The following is a 25,442-nucleotide window of genomic DNA, read 5'->3' on the forward strand; positions in this document are numbered from 1 at the left end:
GCACGCAATTTCGATCGATCGCATCAATTGCATTTGTTTACGCGTCCCCCTGATGTGATTGAGCAGGTTTCAAATTACAACTAAACCGTTGAGAAGCGACGATGCATTATTAGCTGAACTAGCTGTGCCTTCGAATCAAGAGATGAGTAATGGAATGTAACGTTCCGCTCAAACATTTGCTAGTCGGATCGCGTATCATCTCCGTCGACTGCAACCAGGGATCGCATGGTAAATAATTGGATGACATTGAATGGAACGCCTGCTCCTCGTGTATAATTACCCTGCCGGGATTCAACCATCCCCATGGAATGGCTGATAACCTATGAAATAGAAACAATTCCCTATTTTAAAATTCTAATAAATAGCACACTTTGTCCAACTTGCATTTGACCGAGATCTGGTATTATTCTCATCCTTGCACGTGACGTGATTGTAAGCCATTTCCAGTAAGCCAACCATTGAAAGGACCACATGTGCGCAGGATGATGCATTCGTGTTTGGCTCACGAGCCGGCTACACCAAGCGTAATAAATGTTGATAAAAACGGTAAACAATGAAGAATCGTGAGCTGAGTAGCGAATCCGTTGTACCGTGCCAAAACGCTCACGACCATGGAACATGAAAATTTGTTCACGTTGCACATAGCTGAGCTGAGAATTAGCAAAGGCCCGTGGAGTGTTAAGATGCTGTCCCCGATGCGTATCTGCTGTTATGAAGCTGAAAATGTCATATGAGCTTTACATGCACCATTTCGCGAGCTAGCGACAGTGAGCATCCCAAGGATCCGGGTTTAGCAACGTCGATAATGAAGCACCATCGTCAAAATATTCGAAAATATGGAGGAGCAGTGTACAAGGAAGCGATTAAACTAAAATTGTGAAATCCCATCCAGGATATGCAGAATCTATACATGCTCCAAACCTTGTAACGCACAAAAAATGGTCTAAGCCGCTGACTGCCTGCAAAACGGTGGTTCACACAAGATCGTCGAAGTTCGCCTGCCTTAACTAACACCAACATTGGGTGTTAAATGTGGAATTCAAGTGGAGTTGATGATCGTGGAGAATCTGGGAGAGGGTGCATGGACGTCGGTGTGTTGAAGATTCTGCAGTGAACATTTTCGCGGTCTTGGAGCGCCAAGCTACAACGATCTTTATGTTGATAGGGCTGATTCTTAAGCCACCACAGCATCGTCTCCTCTTCGGTGGCTTTTGCGCTTGTAAAGGTGGGAGTGTTGTGCACACGTGGTGGATCGTTGCGTGCACAATACATGCAAACATCGATCGTACTGGCATCCCAGAGATGTTCTCCAAGTGGTAGGTAGTAGCATCAGGAATGTTGGAGAGGAACCGTGGGAGGTGGTGATGGGGTGAGAGGTTCACGATTGCTCCCCACTATTTTTCGCACACTCCTATCGCAACTCCGGCCGCACGTTATCCAGCCGGAATGGAACTACCGCGACAGGTACACAACTACACGATCGATGCCGAATTATCCCGGGTGGATGAATCGTGATCCCCGGCTCATTCGTGCATGCTTTTGGCTCTTTCTGCGTGTGTGTTTGTACGTTGGGGAGCATGTAGCAATTCTCCATCGCGGATTCGTGTGGCATTGTATTGGTCCGGCAGTTTGCAATGGGCGTTTAGCTATAAAATCACAACACCCTGATGAATTCACTTTTGTTTTCGTTCGAAGCTCAACCGATCTAGATAAAACGTGGAGTCGCTTAGCATTACTGTGCGAAGCGTTAAGCAGGCTGCAGCCAGATAGAAACAGCAGGAATCGAAGCCTTTTAGGAAGAAGCGCAACACAGACAATAAGCAAAAGGTAAGAATGTGATCCACATGCAAAGTGTAGTTGCTCGTAATGGTACGGAGAAAGTGAACCGGGATCAAGGGAACCGAACAAGTACAGGATATACATATTGGTCGTGTACTGCAAATCAGCGTGTCCGGGTTCGCAACATGCGGTGTGTGACGAATCAAATGGAATTATCTTGGCCGTATGCCGTACTTGCCTGCCAGTGCTTACATACTTGAGGTGCAAATATTCTGAGCATGGACTGTAACTGTTGTGAAAGTTGTGTGTGCTGTTATTCGTCCCGGGCCTCGTGTAGCCTTCCTTTTTTTTGTTGTTGCCGTACAGAAGCAGTTTGTGGTGGTGCTTGGTGCCTGATGCTGTCGTAACACATCTCCTGACTACCACATTAAGCACAAATCGTCACGATGACTTGTATTCGAGATAAGTAGAAAGCCTGGTTGAAAGCGAAATAAAGAGAATGGATACGAATCGATGTGCATAACGCCAGCGGAAAGCGTGTTGCTTGTGACCGGTTGAGATTTTTTGTTTTGTGTAATATGTCAAATATTATGTGCTAGAGGCAGCAGGATGAGAGTATGATTTAGCTTCAGGCTTTAGTAAAATGCGTTGTTATGCAATTTTCAAATCGACCAGGTCTGCGGTTCAAACTCACTAAACTAAACTGCCGCTACAAAAAAGGGGAGAACGATACGCTATACGATTCTATGGCAATCTACAAACTGTGCTGCAATTGTGGAAGTTATTTTCAAAATGTTAGAAATTGTAGATCGTAGCTTGTGCCATCTTCCAGTTGAGAGCTACATGGCCATTGGCTTCTCCGTCGGTTGCCATCTTTCAGCTCACAATTGTAGTGGTAAGCTAATGATTATCTGTTGGCAAAGATTGATGATACCTTTTTTATGTGGGGTTTTATGCAAAAGAAGAAAAATTGCCAGAAAACCGGCTTGTGGTTGTTTATGTAAGACGGTTCCTCTGCACGAATCTTCAAGCCGAGTATGGTTTACCAAAGGAAAAGATTACACATTTAGCATGATTTGGAAGAGGGTTTTGCACCTGCAAACAATGTGCAGACGCTGTGTAAGACTAGCCAAGGAATAGTGTTTAAAGAGTTTTGATAAATGTATATACTTTTTGCGGTTGGTAGTCCATCCATCGCCAAGAACTAATCCACGACGCTGATCACGTAACGAGGTTATAAATAGAATTCCTTCCCTAGCATTGAGCTGCTGGAAGCGAAAGTATCAAAGCGTTTAATTGGCAGACTATGCCAAGAACTGCAATGTGCTAAGTGAAGGGAAGACGAGCAAGTTTTCGTGTTTTAATACAACTGGTTTCGAGCTGAGATGTAGAGTTTTGGTGTTAGCAAAGATTCATCGGTGGTTCATTTGTGTGCAATGTCAACTTGCAGCTTGCTGAAGGTGGATGTGAAGTGTGGTGGTTCTACCTTTCACATTTGCTATTGCAGTATTTGTTAAACGATCGTCACTACTGTTGATGATATTGACCAGTAAGAAAATAAATTCGAAGGTTTTGAAGTATAGAGCACAGTGTACAACACACTTTTATTATAATCAATAAATAGTTATGCTTTCACTGAAATGACATGATCAATAGCTTGAACCACCAGAAAACAAATTAACTGAAAGGTCATCTTAACATCATATCAGTCTTTTAAGCGGCATCAAAGTGAGCTAATGAGAATGATTCAGATGGATTTTTCTCGCAAGCCATTGACGTAATGCTGTTAAGCCCCATAAGAATGGAAGAACTTTATCTTCTCCATCGGAGGTGGCAGATTTCTCGAAACCGATTTAAACTAAACAAACAAGTTCTGCAGCATGCAAACGAAAGATCATGTTGTTCCGGATGTAGTTTCTGTAGAGGGGGAGAATATATCCCACCGAACATCAGAAACATACGAGATGACGCATAGAAGATTAACAGCTTAATTTGGATGCATGCAGTGGCAACGGTAATGAAATAGTCATCATCATTAGCTCGGAAACAATGGTGCTTTATTGGGCTTGGGTGGCTGACGTTCTGCGAAACAATTGTGCCGATAACAACACCGAGCTTGATCGATGCACGCTCTGGCGAGGATTGAGCCTAATGCAAAAGGTCTGATGCAGTGTGATCTGCTCTCGGAGATGGTGTGGTTTCCATTTCAGCCCACATTTTACCCAAGACAGTTCATGTCTTACAGAAAAGATCATGCCTGTGGTACCGCCACGTTTGTAGCTTCTGCAGCAAAGAACAATACGTGGTAACAGCAGCTCATCACTCTAGACGATCGCCTCTTTGATCGCTCGTTGTAGAAGCGGGCAACGATTCAAGACACGGGAGAGGTGGGTTAGGTAGGACTAGTACAACAATGATCGATCCTGAGGTAGCGGAATGTAAAGTGAGAATCACACACTATTGTGTCGCACCTCTGTGCCCATTGCCCATACACTCCGATTCTATGCAATGGCAAGCTGCATACGACTAGTACTAGTTTTCGTTTTGCGCCGTGCTTTTGTCCATGTTGCGTTGTTTTACAATTCTATTAGCTTATCTGCCGGCAGCGAACCTTCTAGACCTAGCCTCGGCAGTGTTTCAATTGTATGGTTGAAAGAACACACTTTTACAACCATTTGACTGCAGATAGTCGCAAACAGAGGCCGATTGAGACTACGATACTGTGTCGTTTACTGGCAAGAAACCGCAACCAACGTTTGGCACTTCGTTTAGCACAACCGAGGTGATATTTTGGAGTATGTACGATGCTGCGTTGCCTTTTTTTTTTTGCAAAAACCATTGTTTGCAGCGCTACGTAATAGATCGAACTGGAAGCTATCAGTTACAGGTTGGTTTCGCTACAGATGGTAGCGATTATGGCTAAAAGACTGGTTTGTGGCTTAATCGAACGGTTGCATTGTCGTCCTACCCTTTGGGGTCTTTTGTGTACGCTTATATGGAAGAAGCCTTTTGTCTTCGCACAGTTTCCGATCTTCTGCGCAACAGTTTTGAAGCTGCATTACATTGTCTACCAGTGCGGTTGGTAAAACAACCGCAACAGTCATTGTTTTCTAAACCAGCTGATTGATAGTTCTCATCCATACCCAGCATGGTTAGGAACATGGCTGAGGTGTATCCAGTTCGGTATATGAGGGTTGTCGCGGAAGGTTTGGAAATGTTAGCACCATTCTCAAAGAAAAAAAAACATCTCGCCTGACATTGTGCATCCTGCTGAACACAAGAATGTTTAGCTGTGTCCCCTAAAACTTGCACACAAGGACAGGGACAAGGACAAAGGTATGACAAAAACAAAGTGACTCGATTAAAAAAAATCCAATCACGATCGCTGGTGCACGTGCGCCTACTGCATTTATGCGATGTTCGCTGTCAGACTTACTTTCCTGCTTGCTTGCTTGGTTGCTTACTTACGTACTTACTTACTTACCTAGATCGTGGTTGACCGTGAGGAAATTAGTGATTGAAAACAAATGAAGGTAACTTCCATTCACAGACCATCAGATTGGGTGGCCGGTTAATTCTTGTCAAACGAAGTAGTAGTCTTCTTCACTGCCCATTAGTTAGTTTGTATTTTGTTTTGCCTCAACAGCTAATTGAATACCTAAAGACTAAGGATCATGTGTTTTTTTGTTTTATTTACCTCCCCAGATGAAGCTGCTGCTGCTAGTGGTGGCGTCCTTGGTCGCCGTATGCCTTGCCGAGCCAAAGCCTGCCATCAATGAGGTCAAGTCAAATCAACCTGTGCAGAAGCCGGGTCGATTCTTGTCACTGCCAGTACCCGAGAAATGTGCATCGCGTAAGTATTATTTCTGCAATCCTAACATTTTAATTGCTGGTGGCAATGATGGGCTTCATTCTCAGTATAAACGATCACTAAAATTTTATTGTGAACTTTTTTTTTTGACTTTGGTATGGTTTGGATGTTTTATTTGCAAAAAGAAAAACGAACTGGTGAGTTGCAATACTCAGTTTTGTGCGGTTCATCGCTTAAAAATTGTTCTTCAACGCTCAGGCGTTGAAGTCTTTTGTTGAATCCAAGTTCATCGAACCGACGAAATCGAAATAAGAAGCTCTCGAATAATCCTTTGCTTATTTGCATATTTGGAACAACACTCCAAGCCAGAAACCAGACACTCTGGTCACGCCCAGTCCCACAGCACTAACAGCACCGGTCCGGCAGACCTTGAGGTTGGGCTGTTGAAGCAAAACTCGTTGTACGCAACGACTACGGCGGCATGATTGCGAAGAGACAGGTTAAGAAAAAGGATGATCGTTGAAGAAGATCACCCCATACGGTCTTAACCAATACGATTACGCTAATTTGTTGGCTTTTAGGGTGTCTGCTCCACGTGGCGCCGGTGATTCCCTGCCGCGCCTCCTGCGGGCTTCGAAATACTGTAGACTCTGAATAGCACGGGAAGCAGGACTAGGCTGGCTCAGTAAATGTTTACTATTATGACAGATCCGCTTTGTCGTAAGCAAAGGTATTTCATAATAAATTGGCACCATCGTGTGGTCAGTATTTCGTTGCCCTGGGAGGACGGTCGGCAGAGCGAAAGAGAGAGAGAGAGAGAGAGAGAGAGAGAGAGAGAGAGAGAGAGAGATGGCAGTGAGGGCACCATCAATAGCACGGCTGGTGTATCGGTGATGAGAGAGAAGGGTGATTTCAAAGTATGCGTTTGACATAAATGAACTGCAAACCATCACCTTGTGTGGAGCAGTAAGATGATTTCGAGGCCCTCGTCATCCCTATGACCGGAGGCTATTTTCATCTCGCAGATCTCGCGCGCATATCCACAAGATATTCCAAATGGTACGTTTCGACCTTTATTTATCGGTGTTAATAAGCACGATTTCTTAATGCAGTGTCTGCTGCCTGTGACCCGCAACGAACGTGATGGTAACTTTTCTCCTCAGTATGCTCTGAGTATGGTTCGTATTCCACCACTTCGTTTCCGTTGCCCTCGTTGTGCTTGGGGATCTGCATCGCAGCTGGTGGAAGAGGCCTATGGGGCAATTTCTTGCACTGTCCGAACTACATTAGCTACTGGCACAGGACGCCACAAACTGGATTGTTTTGGGGGAAGGGAAAGGGAGCGAATCTGTTATGATAACCGGACCGGAGACATACGGCGATCGACGTGAACTGATGTGATCGAGGGAGTATATGGGCTTGGGCTGAATAAAATAACAGGTACCGAGTTATCGTCGTTGGCCTACTTTAGGTGGCCCCTTTCGGACGAATAGAAAGAAATGGAAAGTGCTCCCACAACATCAAGTGGTTCACAACAACATAAGGTGGTCCGATTCAAATATAGCGATCGAAAGTGAGAGTAAAAACCTTCTAAAGTTATGATTGATTCGTAAAGCAGCTAAATTATTGCCCATACCGACGATTTCGAATTTGACGCCGACGCCAGTAATGGAGTTGTATGGAGTTATGGGATTACGAAGTTTGCAAATAAGACTGCAAGAACGTGTCGCATGCATAAATGCACGTATGCCCTTCTAACGTACAGTATGATGAGTAGAAAAGTGTCTTTGATTTATATAAAGTTGCTTTTACGCCAGATACTCAGGGTCGCCATTACGGCGTCACTCAAGGTGCCAAAACGGGACGAGTCGCTTGACAAACAAAGATTGCGCAACAGAAGAAGAAAAATAAATTAGTGGTAGCGTCAGTGAACGGATTTCCGGGGGTTCGCGTGCAGGGAGGCTGATGATACTGGGACAAAAATAAACACCACCAGTCAAGCATCCAATTCCACCAGCACAACTCCTGGTCGGCCATCCAATCAACCGGTATAATACCACCACTTGGCACATTCATCCCACAAAAAGTAAACCTGAAATGGTGCTTCATTAATAATTAATGAAGCACTTGAACTTTGCATCTTCATATAGAAATATGGGAAAAGATGAACACTGTGTATAAAACGTGATGATGACGATGATGACGAGGAGAGAGAAAGAGAGAGGGAAGGACGTATATTACCATCAACACCGAGTCAAGTAGTAAGATTTGGCATAGGAATTTGTGTTACGATGCGTGTGCTTGTGTTGCGATCGTATCTTGACGATGACGATTAGAAAGATTAGCCACAGACACGCTATTGAGCACGATCACTGTCCCAGCAGGTATACGGGAATAATATATCCAACCAAACAATACTTGGCTACCGCTGACATTTAGTCGGGCGACGCACGATTACGTGTGTTTGGCAGTGATCTTTAGCTATTGGGGATAACGGTCTTCCTGGATTGTGATCAAGGATAGGTGTAATCGGTAACGATTTCTCTTTTGTTTGTTTCAATCTACTACATCCGCAGGACCCAAACAGTTCACCTATCGTGGACATAACTACTTCTACAGCGCCCACGTACCCGCTCTCGCTGACAAGCGAGTGGACTGGCTCGATGGTCGTAACATCTGCCGCGAGTACTGCATGGATCTGGTGTCGCTGGAAACACAGGAAGAGAACAACCTGATCTTCCGATTGATTCAGCAGAACGATGTGCCATACATCTGGACTGCAGGACGGCTGTGTGATTTCAAGGGTTGCGAGGGTCGCCCGGATCTGGAACCAAAGAACATCTACGGCTGGTTCTGGTCGAACAACCGTGAGAAGATTCATCCTACCAACCAGATCCCGAACGGTTGGGGCTACAACCCGTGGAGCAAATCAGGCCACAAGAAGATCCCGCAGCCGGACAATGCCGAGTTCGATATCAATCAGACGACCGAATCTTGCCTATCGATCCTGAACAATGTCTACAACGATGGTATCGGCTGGCACGATGTTGCCTGCTACCATGAGAAGCCGGTCGTGTGCGAGGATTCCGAGGAGCTGCTGAACTACGTGCTCGCCACCAACCCGGGCATCCGTCTGTAGGATGGAGCCGGTGGTGGATGGTGCTCGACGTGAAAGCGCATTAGAACTGCCCGGTAATGGTGAAACTGCCTCGAAGCATCACCGCGAACTCGAGGAACCAAATGTCCTCCTTTCTTTCTTCTATTCAATTTTAGTTGCTACTATACTGCTCATTCTGAAAATATGTAGTGCGTTTCCTCATTTCATTTAGTAGATGAATTTTGCAGAAAACATCCAGTGCAGTATGTTTGTTCATTAGCAGAATGGGGTGGATGATTCAAACAATATGCATTAAAATTAAAAAAAAAACAAAAATCCAAACAGGCGACAACAAATCATCTTCCAAGTCGTTCCAACACTAGCCATCCTTTTCTCCACGTTGGATCAGCGGCCTTTAAATAAAAATAACTTTCGATGTTTGCATGCTATTGCCGTTTCATGTGAACGTCGGTTTCCTTCATCAGTTTATAATTTTTGTTTAAACAACTGAAAAAATACTTAACAAACTAATCAATACAAAAGTAAAACACAATCTATACAAAAAAAACACACACATACACACAAACGCGCACACTGGAACACATGTAAAATGTTTTCTAAATGTATATTTATTGAATAAATAGACTTTTTAAGAAATAATGGTATCTTGCTTGTGGTTTGATTTCTAAAAAAGTAAAGTAACCGAAAGTGTCTGTTTTGAGTAGTAGAGATTTAGTACATTAAAAAAACCAAAAATGTTAGAAAAAAATTGTTAGGTAGTTTGATTGATTATGATTTTTTTACCTTCGATAGAACATATCCTTCCACGGGCTTAGTATCGAGGATGCCTGTCCTACAATATTCGGGTGTCCTCAAATGCCCGAGGCTCGTATGACTAGACACCTTCTTATGGTCGGTTCTTCACGAAAGCTCCGAAACCCAAACATCTGTTTAGCTAGATTATAACATTATTCTGACCTGGATCACATTGAATTAAAAAATCTTAAATTTATGAGCTCTAGCAATGTTCACAATATATTGCATTATTGGGTTGTATAATAATAAGTATAATAAGTATATTGGACGGCCGGGTGGTGTAGGCGACAGTGGCGCCGGTCTTCAAACGGCAGGACCGGGGTTCAAATCCCATCTGGACCGTTCCTCCGTAGTGAGGCCTGACTAACCAACTACGTGGTATCGGCAGTCTAGAAAGCCATTTCGATGGCCGGCATGACCTTAGAGGTCGTTAATCCAATAAGAAGAAGAAGAAGAATAAGTATCACATATACCAGTATACGGATTTCAGGATTCTATACATGGGTTATTTATTGCACACTTATACCAACATACAGTTAGAAATTGATTCAAAAAAAAATTAAATGGATATTCTTCTAACCGCTATTTATAATTTAGATTTTTTATGATGATTGTTTAAAGAATTTCTCCCCATTTTCTTTCATGTTTCTTATTTTTTCATGCCATACCATTGATCCACTGCGATCAAGAGTATTCCTGCGCTCTGGCTCTTATCTGGATCACGTATTTCCTACCTTGTGAGAAAAATTCAAAAACACTCATAAAAGCCAAAAGTTTTCGTTTTGTAATCTGTCATGGCCCGCATATTTTTAGATATAATAAGTACCTCGCCTAGTTCTCTAAGGTGGTTCGATGGTAGAGGTGACAGTGGCGCAGGTCTTCACACAGCAGGACCGGGGTTCATATCTCATCCGAACTCACTTTCCTGTAGTGAGGGCTGACCATCTAACTACGTTGTACCAGCAAGTCTCGTAAGCCATTGGATGGCCATCGTGATTTAGAAGTTCGTTACAGGTTGTTCGACCCTATTGACAAAATTGCCTTAATAACCACTAATAAGGTTCTTTTCAATTCAAATTTGCCTTGGTAGTGCCTTAGTAGTAGTAGGGGGCTTCTCGGTGGTGTAGGCGACAGCGGCGCCGGTCTTAAAACGGCAGGACCGGGGTTCACATCCGGACCGTCCCCCCGTAGTGAGCCATTTCGATGTCTAGTAAGCCATTTCGATGGCCGGCATGACCTTAGAGGTTGTTAAACCAACAAGAAGAAGAAAAGTGCCTTTGAGTAGGTACTAAAAAGAGTAGAACTAGACAACCGTCGCCGTTTCTAGACAAACCTATTGACAAAATCATTGTAAATCCACTAACTGAGGCCATGTTAAGGCAAATTTGTAACGAAAAAAACCTAAGTAAGGGTTATTTAAGCAATTTTGTCAATAGGGGTTTGCATTGTTGCATGTTATGTAACGAATATGCATTGAAATGCAACCAACATATTAAACATTCAAAACATCGTCTCGAAATATGATAAACATCGAAAGCAATACCTTGTATTTAAGCACCTTGGTATCAATCTCTACTTGAATTGAAGGGCATTGTCGACTGGGAACTGGGAAACGTCAATGTCCGCAGAATCATAACAATAACATTGGTGTGATACATGAACGCTATGCCGGAAGGTAAAATGAGGTGAGTATTTGGATAAAAAACAAATTCATTACGATGTCCGTCTTATTCATATTTCGCTCTTTAAGGCATCGAGAATGGCGAAAATTGTTGAAGAAAAGGCGACGCAAAGCTATTCGTCAAAAAGTCGCACAAGAGAAAGAACGGATAGAAGCTGCTGCGGAGGAAGCTCGGAAATTAGCTTGTCCAGCGTATCAGCAGTATCTTGCTGAGAAGGAGCGTGAAGAACAGATTGCAGCACAACGCGAAGAATTGGAACGCGCGCTTCAAAATGCAATTTGGTTAGAAAAAGAGCATAAATTTCAAATAAGATTCCAAGAATTGCGCAAGAACGAAGAAGCGAAAGAACGCAAGGAACAAGAAAAAAGAGAAAAGATACGGAAGGAGTTCGAAGAATGTGAAAGTAAGATAAAACAAGCCAAAGAAGAACAATTAAAGCAAAAGGAACTGCTGCGCCGCATGTTGCACGAGCGACATGTTAAATTGCAAGAATTTGCAGCAACCGGTGCTGAAGAATATTTGAACGAACTTCAAAGCGTACACAATACAAGGATCGATGCGGAGAATTGTAAATTCTTCCTGAAAACAGGCGCATGTCGACACGGTTATAGATGTTGCGGGAATCATCCTACACCTGGCGTGAGTGCGGTAAGTTGTTCGAGCAATTTTAGCTAGTTAAATTACTAAAAAACACTGTCCTTCTTGCCAGCTCTTGTTGATTCCTAACTTCTTCAGCCACCCTGCCCTGGAGCAGACGGTACATGCCGAGTACGGCCAGGATGCCCGTCTCGAGTTCGATGAAGATGATTTAAGAAATTGTTTCAACGAGTTCTTCCGTGACATAATTATGGAGTTTGAAATGTTTGGTAAAATCAAACATATTTTTGTTTGTAGAAATTCGGGACCACACTTAAGAGGCAGTGCGTACATAGAATATGAATTGTTGAGGTAAAAAGAGCCACATGTAAAAATGTGTTGGAAGTCTAAAGGGTACGTATGTTTTTTTATTCTAACAGAAATGCAGCTGCTGCATATTTGCGAATGAACGGAAGATTCTACGCTAAAAAACAACTTCACGTGGAATTCAGGAATCCAATCGTGTGGCCAATGGCGGTTTGCGGTAAATAACCATACAAAGTGTATCCTTTTTCAAATTTTGTTCAAAATCAGTATTCATCATCGATAGAGACAGTTTTATCCTTAACCCATATACATTAAACAACTGTGTGCTTGAATAGAAATTATTAGCAAGTTGTAATGTGAAATATGTCGGATCGAAATTACAGGACTTTTCGAGCTTAAGCGATGTCATAAAGGAGCAGGATGCAATTTTTTGCACATTCTCAAGAATCCAGATCACCGTTACGTGTACAATCATTTTCAGGAGAGTAGATCGATGCGGAAGGAAGAACTTGTGCACCTTGCAACGCCGCTAGTAGAAAAGTATTGCCCACCAACTATTTCTTAGAGCTAGAGCTCGGTTATACATTAACACATTTTACTTTTTCAAAGGTCGTGGGATGAAATAACAACAAATCGTGGAGAGTCTACGAGGAAAGCTGCACAATGGCGATGGTCTGAATCACCAGAAATGGAAGATGAGAAATCAGATCCTAAGAAGGATGAAAAAAGAAAACAGCATAATGGTAGGAATAGTGAACATGCATCTGAACGGTCAAGTTCTACGCCTAAACACAATCGCAGTCCATCTCGCATTCGTAGTCGGAATCGTGCTCGGAATCGGAGTCGCAGTGGTAGTCGAAGCCAAAGTCGAAATCGGAGCCGTTCTCAAAACGGGAAAAATGAAAGACTAAAAGTGCACAATTCTAAAAATCGCTATGACGATGATAAAAATTACAACCGTAACAGAAAAACTGCACGACGATCATCTAGCGGTAGTCCTTCGCGACTTAGATCCCGCACAACAAAGACAAACGAAAGAAGGGTCTAAGAACAGTTTTACGGAGACTTACTCTTATGCGAGTGTTAAGATCTCAAAGAGACACCTAAGCATTTGATGTTCGAGAGTCCTCGCCGTTAGACGTCCTATGAATATCCAGTTTGGAGAAGAGTTAACCATCTCAAATGTAATAGCCATGTTCTCCAGTCGAAACAGATATTACCCTACAGCAGAGACGATTAGAGTGATTCTTAACCGCTTGAATGCAACAACGACGTAATCGTATCTAAAGAGGTACTATGGCTGCGAACAAGAGAGATGAAAAAAGACATTTTTGTGCTCAACTGTAACTACAGTGTACCCAAGACATCCAATCTGGTTAAACGATGAACAGCGTGAGCGTCACAATTAACGAGAAAAGTGAGTACCTGTTTTTATCATCTTATTTTAGTTATTTATTTTAAGTATGACGGCTTGCGCGGTATTGTCAGCACCGCATGTGATGACTATGTATATAAACAAGATTATTAGGGCATTTCCTCAATTTTTGTTTCTCACACACATCTATACCAATATTTTCAAGTTTGTCTAGTAAAATATTGCATAAGGTGTATGAAGCTTAATTTACCCTATTGAACAAATCTCTGTATATCCACCAACTAAGACACTAAGACACGGCAAATTTGTATTGAAAAAAAAACCTTTAGTAGTGGTTATTAAGGCAATTTTGTCAATAGGGTAAAATGTAAATCTATGCAATCTCGTTTGAACGCAGTCATTAACGCCGACGTAAATCGTCCGCTATTAGCACAGCTAGAGTGTTCTGAGTATATTCACGGATGGATGCTTTTTATTTAACATTTTGCTATTGCTTACGTTACAAACAACACGGATAATCTTACCTAAATGAAAGATGTATGATGATGAATGGATATTACCATGTTTCATTTCCTAGAAACGCCCTGGCTATAGTTTCGTGTTTACTCTCGTCCATGCTTAACTCGTACTGGATCAATATGACCAAATATGTAGTCGCTGCTCCGACGAGCTGTGTGAGTAGAAGAGTAATTAAAGTACACGATATAACTTAACCAAATTTTACATGACTAATACGTACTGTAAAAATAAGTGAAAAATCCAGACTAAACAGTCCGCAAGCGGAAAAGCGTACTTTGCGGTGTACCATTTGTAGCGATAGTTGCATCAATTTTCCCGCCAGCTCACTGTCCGCTCCGGCAGACGCGTTAAGCAGCTTGTGAACGTTAGAGCCAATGTTGTCGTTCTCTTGCATTAATGAGCTGCTCCCGTACACGATGTTAAACACCCCGAACCCGTACACCATGGCTTGGCAGAGGAAAAACATCGCAAACTGACCCTTGGAGAAGGGTGTGTCGCGCGAGGTGGATCCGAGCAACGCGTCCAGCACGTAGTACGAATTGAACACGATGATTACAAACACGATCGTGACGATGGTTAGCATTTGGATCGTAAAGTAGTCTTCGGCGCAGCTACACGCTTCGCATAACGCGTCCTGTATTTCGGCCACGGTGGAAACAACGTCCGGCATAGATTTGTCATTGTTGGAGTAAACGGACGCGATACCTAGTGGACGCTGTATCTTGATCGCATGCCAGTAGCTGGGTCGTCGTTGGGGTGAGATTCTCTTTTCCAACGCGGCCTGTCTGAGGTGTTTCAACACCTTGTTCAGTAGATGAAATCGATGCTTGGTTTGATTGACAAAGCACAGGAATAGCACGATCACCATCGACATCATGAAATAGGGTAGCAGAAATGCCATCCACGTGGTTACACTGGGGTACGTGTTGGAGGAGATAAACACGGTTAGGCACACGACCAAATACAGCGAAGTGATAATCACTTTGGTGCACATCACCAGCAGGTTGTAGTGCAGCGTGCTCTTGTAGTTTGTTTCCATGCCGATTTCCTTGAAGCGTCGATCGATGCTAGCCAACGCGTGGAACGACTTGATCAGCTTGTTCCGTTGGAAAATGCTGCAGAAGAATGTCATGAAAAGTGCTGTGATGCCGATGGTAAACTGCAACACATCGCCCAACGTGCTGATGTCGGTGCGAAAGAAAAATCGCGTTATGGTTTCCCCGTTAAGTAGTGCATTCACGTAGCAACTACAGAACAGGATCACGTGCACGCTGGAATTGATGTAGCCAAATGGTGTGCAGCGCAGCATCATCAGCTCCGTCGGTCCCTTCACGACCGTAAACGGTGTCATACCGACTAAGAAGGAAACACGCAACACTGGCCGCTGGGCGGCGTAAAAATCCTTTGGATTGAGAAATGTTCGCAAGCACTTCCGCATCTTCCGTAGGGCTAGATGTATTTCGGTTCGTATCGGTTGGCAAACTAAAACGTTTATCGTATCTCACGAGGTTTTACTTTGAACCCATTTTGTTTGATGACCCGTACCGTTAGGTGCTCTGGTCGTTCCATTTTTTCGTTCGGAAAATGTCGTGATGAGTGACGGCTATCAGTCTCAACAAGAATATCATTTGCATCGTTAAATATCACTATGGTGTGTGTGTATATTTGCTCTAGAGAAAACTAACCACTGATACCCTAATCAACTACTATACCCTTGCGGCCACTTTTTTTTTAGTAAACGGGGCCACTTTTTTTTTTAGTAAACTGAACGGTCGGAGAATAAAACTTTCCGTTTCATTTTCCCAACTGATATAGTGTGCTGCCTTTGCACATGTGTGCAGCTGATTGACTTTCTCTACTTTGTTTCATCGTATGGGTGAGGCTTTTCCTAATGTGTTTGCAGGTGTCGGCGGTTGGGTGTAGTATCATCCGAGTGCCATTTACGGAAACGATTGTAATAAACGTGACGAGCGATCCTATCGTTCAGCAGGACATTCGCTGACAGCCTTTCGGTAGGTGTGCCATGGTTGATGCGCATAAAGCGTTGTTTGAATTTTGCTTTATAGCTCCAACGCTCCATGTAAACATTGGTCGGATAACCATCAAATCTATCTTTAGAGGAATCGTTGGATGATGCAACAGTAGAAAAACGCCAGTATGAAATAAACCGTCGTTTCGATAACATCTCTTTTGTTGAGGTTTCTTAACTCTGATACTTAATAACAAGACACTGTAGGAATTGTGTGGCGTGATTATTGAACTAATTTTTGTGACAGCTTCATTCAACTGAAGAAAATTGTTGGAGCTGCGTTTCATTTAATCTTTCGTAAACAAAGAAGGATTTAAGTTCATTTATTCGTTCGTTCGGTAGATCTCAAGGCTCCTTCGAATCCAGTACTTAACTAAGTTAATAGGGGGGCCCGATGGTGTAGGCGACAGCGGTGCTGGTCTCCAAACGGCGGGACCGGGGTTCAAATCCCCGTAGTGAGGACTGACTAACCAACTACATGGTATCGGCAGCCTAGTAAGCCATTTCGATGGCCATGCCGGCCTTAGACCTTAGAGGTCATTAAGCCAAGAAGAAGAAGTTGAATATATTCGAATAAACTTTAAAAAATTGGAAAAAAAATACAAGATATTCTTTTCTAAGTAAATTTTTATCTAGACAGTACTCATTGAGAACCTTTAGGGCATATTCGCTGGGAACGCACCTACTTTGGGCTTTATGGCGGGCAGTATCGGAACTAACATTGGGTGGAGTAGGCAGTCGGATAGGGCCCCTGGAGCTGGGAGGCCGAGACGAGCTTGAAACGTTTTTCAAAAGAATTGCACCCGGCACACAACTGATCCAACGGCACCTCGTCACAGATCTTCTAAATGAATTTCTTATATTGGTTCATAGTATGAGAATACATACAATTCGGAGATTAAGGTTCGAGGAGCTAGGAGGGTACAAATTACGATATTAGTGGTGTGGGCCAGTGCACCGTCCTGTTGAAAGACGTGATGATCCTTCCGGCAGAGGTCCCGAAGTACCGGGGATACTATTTTTTTCGGATATTCGGTCTTATGATACGCTGCGTTGATTATCACGTTTTTCTCGATAAACTCCGGTGGGAGCTTCCAGCGCCACCATTACCGAAACCATCACCGAAGTGGTACTTTGGATTCGCCTGATGTTTATGAAGGAGTTTTTCTCGATAAACTCCGGAGGGAGCTTCCCGCGCCACCATTACCGAAACCATCACCGAAGTGGTACTTTGGATTCGCCTGATGTTTATGAAGGACGGAAGAGGCTGACGAACGCCCACAGCGCCCACAAAAGTTCATTTTGGAAGAGTTTCCCAGCTAAAAGGAACTCCTGACCTGCGTGTCTCGAAAGTAGCAGTTTGACTCTGTCCAGCTTCTTTTTCGTTGTAGCCTCTGCTATTCCGCAAACCTACCGTTTTATGTACGACTTGTATCCCAGGTCCTTTTTCATGATGGTGTGAGCATACCCGATCAACATATCCAGGTCAGAAGCGGTCTTCCGGATCGAGTGGTTCATTTTTTGATGAACCCACTTAATGGCTGCTGGCGTCCTCGCCGAACGGTGCCGTCCGGATCTCACACGGACCTTGGCCGAGCCTGTCTCTCGGTACCGACGGATGGTGGTATAAATCTAATTCCGCTTCAATCCGTAGGATTTCAACCGCCACTGGATTGCTCACCTCTCGCCTTAAGTCTATAGCAGGTTAGCAAGTATGAGTTTTAGTGATTGGTTGCTGAATTCACGGAGATGATTGAAAAATAGAAATTGTCTCATCGAATGCTTTAATTTAGGAAGTTAAACGTTTTGTCTCCGTATGTTAATTTCTTTCCTAAGTGTGTGCAGAATGTTCATGTGATCGGTCCGGTGGTCCAGAAGCTCAGGCGTCTGATTTTCGCATCGAATTCCACCCTGAATAATTTGTTGTACGCTGAACTAATTATCCATTCATGGGTAATACAAGGGTTAAAGACAGAAATATATTTCAAGATTGAAATGCAAAAGAAAGCAAAGCAAAAAACAAAAACTAAATAAGCCAAATAAATCTTTCGAGATGGACATCGGTAGTAGTTAATAAAGTTTGTAAAGTTTGTCTTCTTCTTCTTGGCTTAACGAACTCTCTCTAAGGTCATGCCGGCCATCGAAATGGCTTTCTAGACTGCCGATACCACGTAGTTGGTTAATCAGTCCTCACTACGGGGGAACGGTCCAGATGGGATTTGAACCCCGGTCCAGCCGTTTGAAAACCGGCGCCGCCCACAGCCCCCGGTAAACCTTTTAATTTATTTAATTTTTAAAGTTTGTAATTTATAAGTTTGTTTGTAAGAGGTAAAAGTTTAAAGAAAATTATAATTTTGTGATTCACCACGATTTTGTTAGAATCAAAAATAAGTTTACACATTCAGTTGTCCATTGCCCTTGCATGTCTTGTGTTTCTAATATATTATGAGTGAGCCATTGAAAATTCCAGATCAAACTTCAAATGCTAACATTTTAATGACACTGATCTATTCTGTTTCCTGTTTCTAACATCAACTTCATCTAGATGAAGTCTGTTTCGTGGTATCCATTTTTTTTTCTCGCAAATAGTTTGATAACGCTGAAATTTGCCATTTCGTTTGCTTCAACGTACCATTCCGGTATCACGGCCATTCCCCGGAAGGACATACTGAACCGGGTGAATGGCAATGCGATAAAAACAATGGCTGATGTCCGAAAATTCATCAAATTCTAGTATCCTACCGTGAACCCTCGTTACGTTGGGGTAAACTCAGGGAGGGAGGTAAAGTGTACATGCAAACATTGAAACCCCCGAACGCTACCGAGCGGCCTTGCTATAATGAATGGATGGAGTATTAAAAATTCAACGATTGGACGATTTGCCGGAGGAATCTGTGTTCGTCTGCCACGGGTCATCTCGCCATTGATGGCAGATGGCCCATTTGCTGCGGTTGTCATTGACGCAAGGAAGGATCCAGAGTCAGCAAATCCGTTCACCGATCGTCCGACGATCGTGCGGCATAGGCTACCGACGGGTTGGATCGGGTGTCGGAAGGTTCATCCATTCAAGGGAGTGCGAGCGCATTGGGTACAGGGAATGGTTTGGTGAACGATCGAGATCATAGCGAGCGGCCGACCGTGAACCACTTCAGTCACGCCGAACCTGTCCTTGAACCATCCGTAGCATCTTATTTTGACACCCCATTAATGCGGTACTTGACGTTAAAAACAAAAAAAAGAATCCTAAATCTAAGTCTAGCGGCCGAGGGTACTCATTAAGTCGGATGTCGATTCATGAAATGGTGCTCGCGTTCTTATCGCTTGTCGAAATCTTCCGTTTAAGGAAACTTTTTCAGGAAGGACGCAATCGAATGCCGTCTCCTCCGGAAGGAAAAATTTTGCGAAATATTATGGCAAATCGGTGGATCTCCTGCATTCGTCTGCTTTTTATCAACTATGGCCAATAAGCACTACTTGACATCATTTTTTGTCGCTTCTTCTAAACAACTTCAAAAGTTGTCCCCTGGGCTATGAGCCTAGACGTACATGTTGAAAAGAGGAAAAAGTAAGAGTTGTCTCCTTCAACAATATTCCGACGGTCATCACATGTCCGTCTCCTGACTAATTCCGTTTGCTAATGTTTGCACGGAGCTGGCACGTAACCGGAACCGGTTATATCAATGCACCACACTGCATCATGCCGTCTGGCAAGCGTTGCCTGCCGCTCGGGCAAAGATCATTTCAACTTGAACTTCACGCAATCCCAATGCCTGCGCAGATGCGCTTTTAGAGAGGAACACTTGATCGCAAGTTCAGCCATCCATGTGTACCGTCGTGGACGTGAATGACTTTCATTTTCATGCTCGTTGATCCTACCTGATTTGGTCGTTTGGGACCGCCAATGGGTAGCTGGGTTTTCGGTTAGAAATCTGCATTTGCCTTTACGTCTATCAACAGAAGATTGACTGATCATCTGTTTGTTTTATCGCTGAAGGTAACAGCGAACGTAACAGCAGCTCGCACGCTTATCAATTCTTTTCGTTGTACGCCACTGGCTAGAGATCATACAGAATGAATTCTTCATATCGTAGGTCATGCATCTACGGTCCTTAGTCAACAATCTAAATTATTGCGGTGTGAACAAATAAATGAAAATAATTACATTACACTCAGGAACAATCTGAATGCACAAGAAAACTCATGCTGTATGATGGTTTTGTGTTTGCAGTTGAGTTTGTGAATCGTATCAAAATGAAAATCGCCACAAACGTTAACCTCGTTCCATAGTTTTGCCAAGTAAATACTTTGTATCTTCAAGACAAATTGCACTGATAGTTCTTTATAAAGGAGTCCGCCGACGTGAGAAATCTGCAATAATAGCTTCTGGCAAAACCTTTTCGATGAGGCCCAAGAAGGCTTCTCAATATTTGTCTTTCTTGCTCGTATGCGAAAGATGCTAATTGCAGCCCTCAAATGTATTCGGTTTATCATCAGCAAAAGAGATACGACCAACGGGAACAATGCTTGTCTGTGGTATCTAAGCGTATCAAGCTGCAGTGTGTTGTATTGTGGAGCGATGGCTAAGATGGTTTGTTTTCTAATAATTGATATTTTATTGATTGACTAGTCGCGTCCTTGGTAGGGAAGACAAAAGAATAGCGAAACAATCGCTGTGAACCGTTTAATCGAAAGTAAGCAGCATTTTTTGTTGTTGTTTTGGAATTTATGTAATGCTTCCCAGCCCATAACCCTTTTTGTACGGATGATGAATTTTTGTAGGTGACGCTATTTAGTGGTGGAATAATGGGTGAGTAAGTGCACAAGTGTGTCGTAACGTTAATCCGCTCATTACAAACCGGAGCATCGCGATCGCGTCCGTAACTGGATACTGGATTGAGGTGCTGCAGGGTAGCCATTAAAATTACGTACGTAGCATAGCTATCAAGACATAGCAGCAGCACACAATACTGGAGCATTAGATTCGTGCTCATTTTCAAGCCGTGATGAATACCGTGAGTTCCAATCGATCGATTGGAAAGTGTTGGTGTGGAGGTGAAAGGAAAAACAAATCGCATATTTCTGTTGCCCGCAAAGTATGACTGGCACGTAATCATGCTTCAAACGCATCCTAGAATAAGGTACTTCAACTAGAAGAAGGCAGTTAATTCGAGTTGTTGGATAATTGTCGAACGACTTACATTTAAGTTTGCAGGACATGTAAATTAATCTCTCAAGAGATCAGGAAGAGGATCAAGCGGAATTATTCCAAATGCTGCTTTATGTTGTCTTTAACACGAGCGGGAGTACACGGTAGGAGCAGGGTTAAAATCCCAATCCCCGTAGTCAGTCATTAGACTGTCCAACTACGTGGTATTGGCAAGTCTAGTAAGCCATTCGAAGGCCGGCGTGGCCTAGTAGGTCTTTAAGCCAAGAAGAATATCAGCAATTTTAAGGAATATAATGTGAATATATGTAACGTTAAGTTAGAATGGGGTTGAGCAGTATCACATGACATTTTTTGGTTAACAATCCTAGATTTAGACATCCGCTAATGGTATACACATAATTGGTTTGAAGTTCTCCTATGTAGCCAACCAAATAATTAAGCAGGGCGCACAAAGCGATCATTAACGAGGTGAAAACCATGACGTTAGTACTAGCAGCGTCCCTAGTTTACCTTGACATTGACTTACGCAGGGAACAGATAGGTGATCGCACCTTTGAAGTCGACCAAAATTTCACCTCTCTGGGGTTACAAGTCAGCCCCGACCACCGGACTTGCATGGTCTACAGGGAATTAAACCCGTTTGGCTCCAACAGGCTGGTGGTGTCATGAGAATGTCCGTAAAGTCCATTTTGGGCCTTCGAGGTAGTTGTTGCTACAGTCCTAGATCGTGAGAGGTATCCAGGATTGTAGCAGACCAAGATTGCGAAGCGGTTAAATCGAGTAATAACCAGAAGAAGACGACGTTCAAGCTATTGAAATCATATAAAAATCTTATTTAAGCTTTCCAATCTGATGTACATTCCTTTGCTTAACATCACTAGTACAGCCCAAGGATACCATTTAATTTGATTTATTATACCCACTTTTGTTGGCATATGGCGAACAAAATTAATTTAAATTAATGGCTCTTCCCGACATCTAATTGAAATTTGTACTTTTCGGTGTTCAATCGCTTTGATGCTTCCTCGCATAGAAGAACACCAATCAGAGGCAAGTTCATGCTCATCTGGTTTTATCGCAAAGCCTGGCAAATTTCAGTGTTTCACAGCCGGGCGCATACAGAATAAAGGATGCGCTAAGACAAAATGGAAAGTTGTTTTCCGTCAGCTCTTGGAGGTCTGATCTCCACTTCTAGCTCCCCGGTTGTGCGAGAAGTTGGCTAGCCCAAACTTCGTGTGTCGTGTGTGGTGTGTGGTGTGTGATGTGCTCGCGCACGCGATGATAAATGACTGCATGGCAAAGTGCTGTACTATGTTGGCGTCGCTTAAAGTTAAGCAGTTCTACAGATGCATCCTCCTCACCCGGTCGTGCGCAATCGATGGCATTGCTCAATATATTGCCATCGGTAGTACCAACAGATTGACGTTGTTTTCTGCAAACGCAGTGGAGGTTGTGTTTGCTGTAGGCAGAGTAATGAAGTGCCATAATTATGATTCCTCCGTCGTCGTTCCTGTGCGGAGATTGCGTTGCGCGTACAAGGCAAGTCATATTTTGGTTTAATCAACGTAATGTTTTGTGCTATTCAAATGGGCCCACTGATTGACCGGCGTGTCATCACAGCATCCCTTCACTTGTGGCCATGCGGAAACTGATTGCTCAGCTCACTGTACACTTGCATGCGCGGCTGCGTAGAACTAGATTACCAGCCTACCCATCAACAAACAGTGCGGTAGCACTGACCCACATATTAATGCGATGGAAATTCGATGCTATCGACGCATCGATGGTGCAGAGGAAGTAAAGAGGGAAACATTGCTTGGTTCACACGCTCCCAGCGACCCCGCCGATCGTGTTATGACCCTAGATCGGAAGCACACCTTTGCCTGCCGGTGGCATCGGCATTGATTGCGCCGGTGGCTATGTAAACGAAAGTGGTTACGCAATGACATGGGCATCAAATTTCGGGGTACGCTTCGCAACAACCAACCACTCCGATGATGAGCGATCTCGATGGGTCTCACCACCTCCATTTTCACTCGTCAGACCGACCAAATGGGCGGAAAAGACCTACGCGATTTGGGTCGCGACCGGCGAAATTCCCGGCCGTGGCCGCCGCCGTAGGCCGAGGTGACAAAGGCCATCGGCTATAAGAAAAAGAAAGTGGCGTAGGGTGAACGGTGTGGAGAGCGTACGAAAATAGTAACAATAAAACAGCCTTGCGGCGAGGTGGTGACTCTGATGCTCTGATGTATGGCGGTTTATCCGATGCGGAAGACAGTCGATGCCATTTTCCCAATAGCACAGGCAGGCGCGCTAGAAGTGCCATCGGCATGATATGGTGATGGCGATGACGCAATATTACCCCGTTGCTCGAGTGCTTTGCACACCTCGGGTCGCTCTCTCCCGCTGGGCCGACTTATCGGGCGATTCGCACCGGGCCGTAATCGTACTGCAGAGGATAGCCAAAAACAAAAAAATCAAAAAATACATCAACCGAACACACTCTTTACACTGCCGTGTAATCTCCGAAACGGATAATATCAATTCTGACCCCGTGAGACGTGAGATTAGCTCGCTCAAGGGTCACACAGGGGTGTTGCATCATGGCGATGAGTTTGGAGTGCGTGGTCTGCGTGTGATACGCTTCTCGTCCCGGGATCTTGAGTCCTACGAAAAGCCCTTCAAGTCGCCAAGCGAGGGATTCCTACTGCCTCAACCGCCTGAAGAATGGTTCATTCAGCAGTCATTGCGCGTCATGAGATGTGCCGGAATGGTGCGATGTTCAGTGAGCATTATTCAACGCACTTGAACGGCCGGGATCGTGACGACCCGATCGCAGCTTCCAAAATTGAAAACCTTCGTAGAGAACCGCTGTTGTTTATCTTGGTCCAGATGAAACGGCGCGGAATCTCGGTGCTGCTGCGACAACGAGCAATTATTAAACGAGCTTTATGCAACCGCGTAAGCGTAAGCGACACATAAAGGAAAAAAAAAGTGCAAAAAACCACATTGTCTTGATGGGAAGAAGCTATAACTGGTTAAATATTGTTGTATGATGTCAAATTTGATGCTGTGGGACATCAGCCACCTCCATCTGGGGCTTAGTGGTAAGGGAAGAAGCATTTTTTTGTTTTGTTTTGTCTGTACATGTTGTTCATCACCCAGAGTGGGAGTTAAACACAATGATTGCCAAAATTCCCAAAAACCGGGCGTTTAGCAGCGCTCGGGCTGATCCAAAACTGCTGTCACAGTACGCGTAACGAGACTCTTTCTTTTTCTATTGCAATCTGTTTGCAGTTATAATTGGAAATGAGCGTGGATCGTTGGGGTTGTCTTCTTTAGGCATTACGAAAAATATTTTGGTAGGATGTGCCGATTGCCAATTTCCTCCCCTATCCAGCTTCAGAGTGCAACAACTTACGTTAGTGCAAATTATTCGATGGTAGGGAGGAAATCTACATCCGTAAAGTTAACAGGTTTCATAATACCTTGGTTTAGAGTTGACACACATAAATGGTAAACGGTTTTAATTTCTGAGGGAAGTGGCTAACAATCAAAACGCTTATCGTTAAGTGCCTGTTATTCGCTTTCGCTAAACTGTCGACGATCAGACGATTAGGTGCAATGCATATTTTTATTGATTCGGAGCATTTTGTTCCCCGCCAGCGAACTAAACAATAAAACATAATTCGAAGAAAGAAAATATTGGTATCAGTTGCTGCCGTTCACTATCTAAAGGGCTTACAAAGCTACGCGCGAGTGAGAGTGGAAGGAAAACGAATTTGAGCGGATATCGTTAGCAGACCATGCGAATCCAAACGAATAACGAAACAGTGGAATTCCGGACATAAGCCGTTAGGAAGTGGGTTGTGCGGAACTTGGTCATACAACATGTAGTTTGGCAACGATTGAAGTTCGAGAGCTAATTCAACACTGAACTTAGGTATTAATGTCGTTGTGCGGTAAATATGACGAAACCAGAATCTGTCTCTAGTGAAGTGCGTTGTTGAATGTTTTGTAACTAAACAAAAGGTGTTTTTTTTTTATATTCGCCAACCATTCGTTCGTTCGATTTTGCAAGTTATACAATCTAAAACGCAAAGATTTCGCAGAGATCTTGGCTGGGATCCCCATCTGCATTCCATACATTTCTATAATGGACAAAAGCTGATTATCTAATAGGTCTTACCCGATGCATTTTAGCACCAACTCGACCTATGTTGACTGAATGTTTGCTAGATGAGGAGCAAAAATTGAGGTTCGC

General features: G+C 43.6%; 3 protein-coding genes across 3 annotated transcripts in view; 2 read left to right on the forward strand and 1 right to left on the reverse strand.

Moving 5' to 3' along the window:
• LOC126565311 (uncharacterized) overlaps window positions 1–8,954 on the forward strand; it is a 378,977-nt gene extending 370,023 nt beyond the window's left edge. Inside the window, exons 2-3 of the mRNA XM_050222477.1 lie at window positions 5,485–5,632; window positions 8,167–8,954. Of these exons, the coding sequence (XP_050078434.1) occupies window positions 5,485–5,632; window positions 8,167–8,729 (711 nt within the window). The 3' untranslated portion in view covers window positions 8,730–8,954. The remainder of the gene's footprint in view (window positions 1–5,484; window positions 5,633–8,166) is intronic.
• Window positions 8,955–11,159: 2,205 nt separating this feature from the next.
• On the forward strand, window positions 11,160–13,136 carry LOC126560660 (U2 small nuclear ribonucleoprotein auxiliary factor 35 kDa subunit-related protein 2). The gene is made up of 6 exons (XM_050216617.1): window positions 11,160–11,188; window positions 11,254–11,833; window positions 11,895–12,133; window positions 12,202–12,305; window positions 12,472–12,628; window positions 12,698–13,136. Exons 1-6 carry the CDS (start codon window positions 11,160–11,162, stop codon window positions 13,134–13,136), a joined length of 1,548 nt encoding a protein of 515 aa, XP_050072574.1.
• An 883-nt stretch (window positions 13,137–14,019) lies between these two features.
• On the reverse strand, window positions 14,020–15,420 carry LOC126560661 (putative gustatory receptor 28b). Its single transcript, XM_050216619.1, has 2 exons — window positions 14,203–15,420; window positions 14,020–14,133 (listed from the first exon to the last, which is right to left on the reverse strand). The coding sequence occupies exons 1-2, from the start codon at window positions 15,418–15,420 to the stop codon at window positions 14,020–14,022; spliced, it is 1,332 nt and encodes a 443-aa protein (XP_050072576.1).
• Between the last annotated feature and the right edge of the window lie 10,022 nt (window positions 15,421–25,442).

This window comes from Anopheles maculipalpis, chromosome 3RL (assembly GCF_943734695.1).
Source record: "Anopheles maculipalpis chromosome 3RL, idAnoMacuDA_375_x, whole genome shotgun sequence".
Lineage (NCBI taxonomy): Eukaryota > Metazoa > Arthropoda > Insecta > Diptera > Culicidae > Anopheles > Anopheles maculipalpis.

Excerpts from the sequence above, each read along its gene's own strand:
- LOC126560660 (XM_050216617.1), top strand. The coding sequence starts at position 11,160 with ATGAACGCTATGCCGGAAGGTAAAATGAG. Across the intron at positions 11,834-11,894 it reads CTACACCTGGCGTGAGTGCG|CTCTTGTTGATTCCTAACTT; the intron begins GTAAGTTGTTCG and ends CCTTCTTGCCAG. Across the intron at positions 12,306-12,471 it reads GTGGCCAATGGCGGTTTGCG|GACTTTTCGAGCTTAAGCGA; the intron begins GTAAATAACCAT and ends TCGAAATTACAG.
- LOC126560661 (XM_050216619.1), bottom strand. The coding sequence starts at position 15,420 with ATGCGGAAGTGCTTGCGAACATTTCTCAATCCAAAGGATTTTTACGCC. Across the intron at positions 14,134-14,202 it reads ATTTTTCACTTATTTTTACA|CTCGTCGGAGCAGCGACTAC; the intron begins GTACGTATTAGT and ends CTACTCACACAG.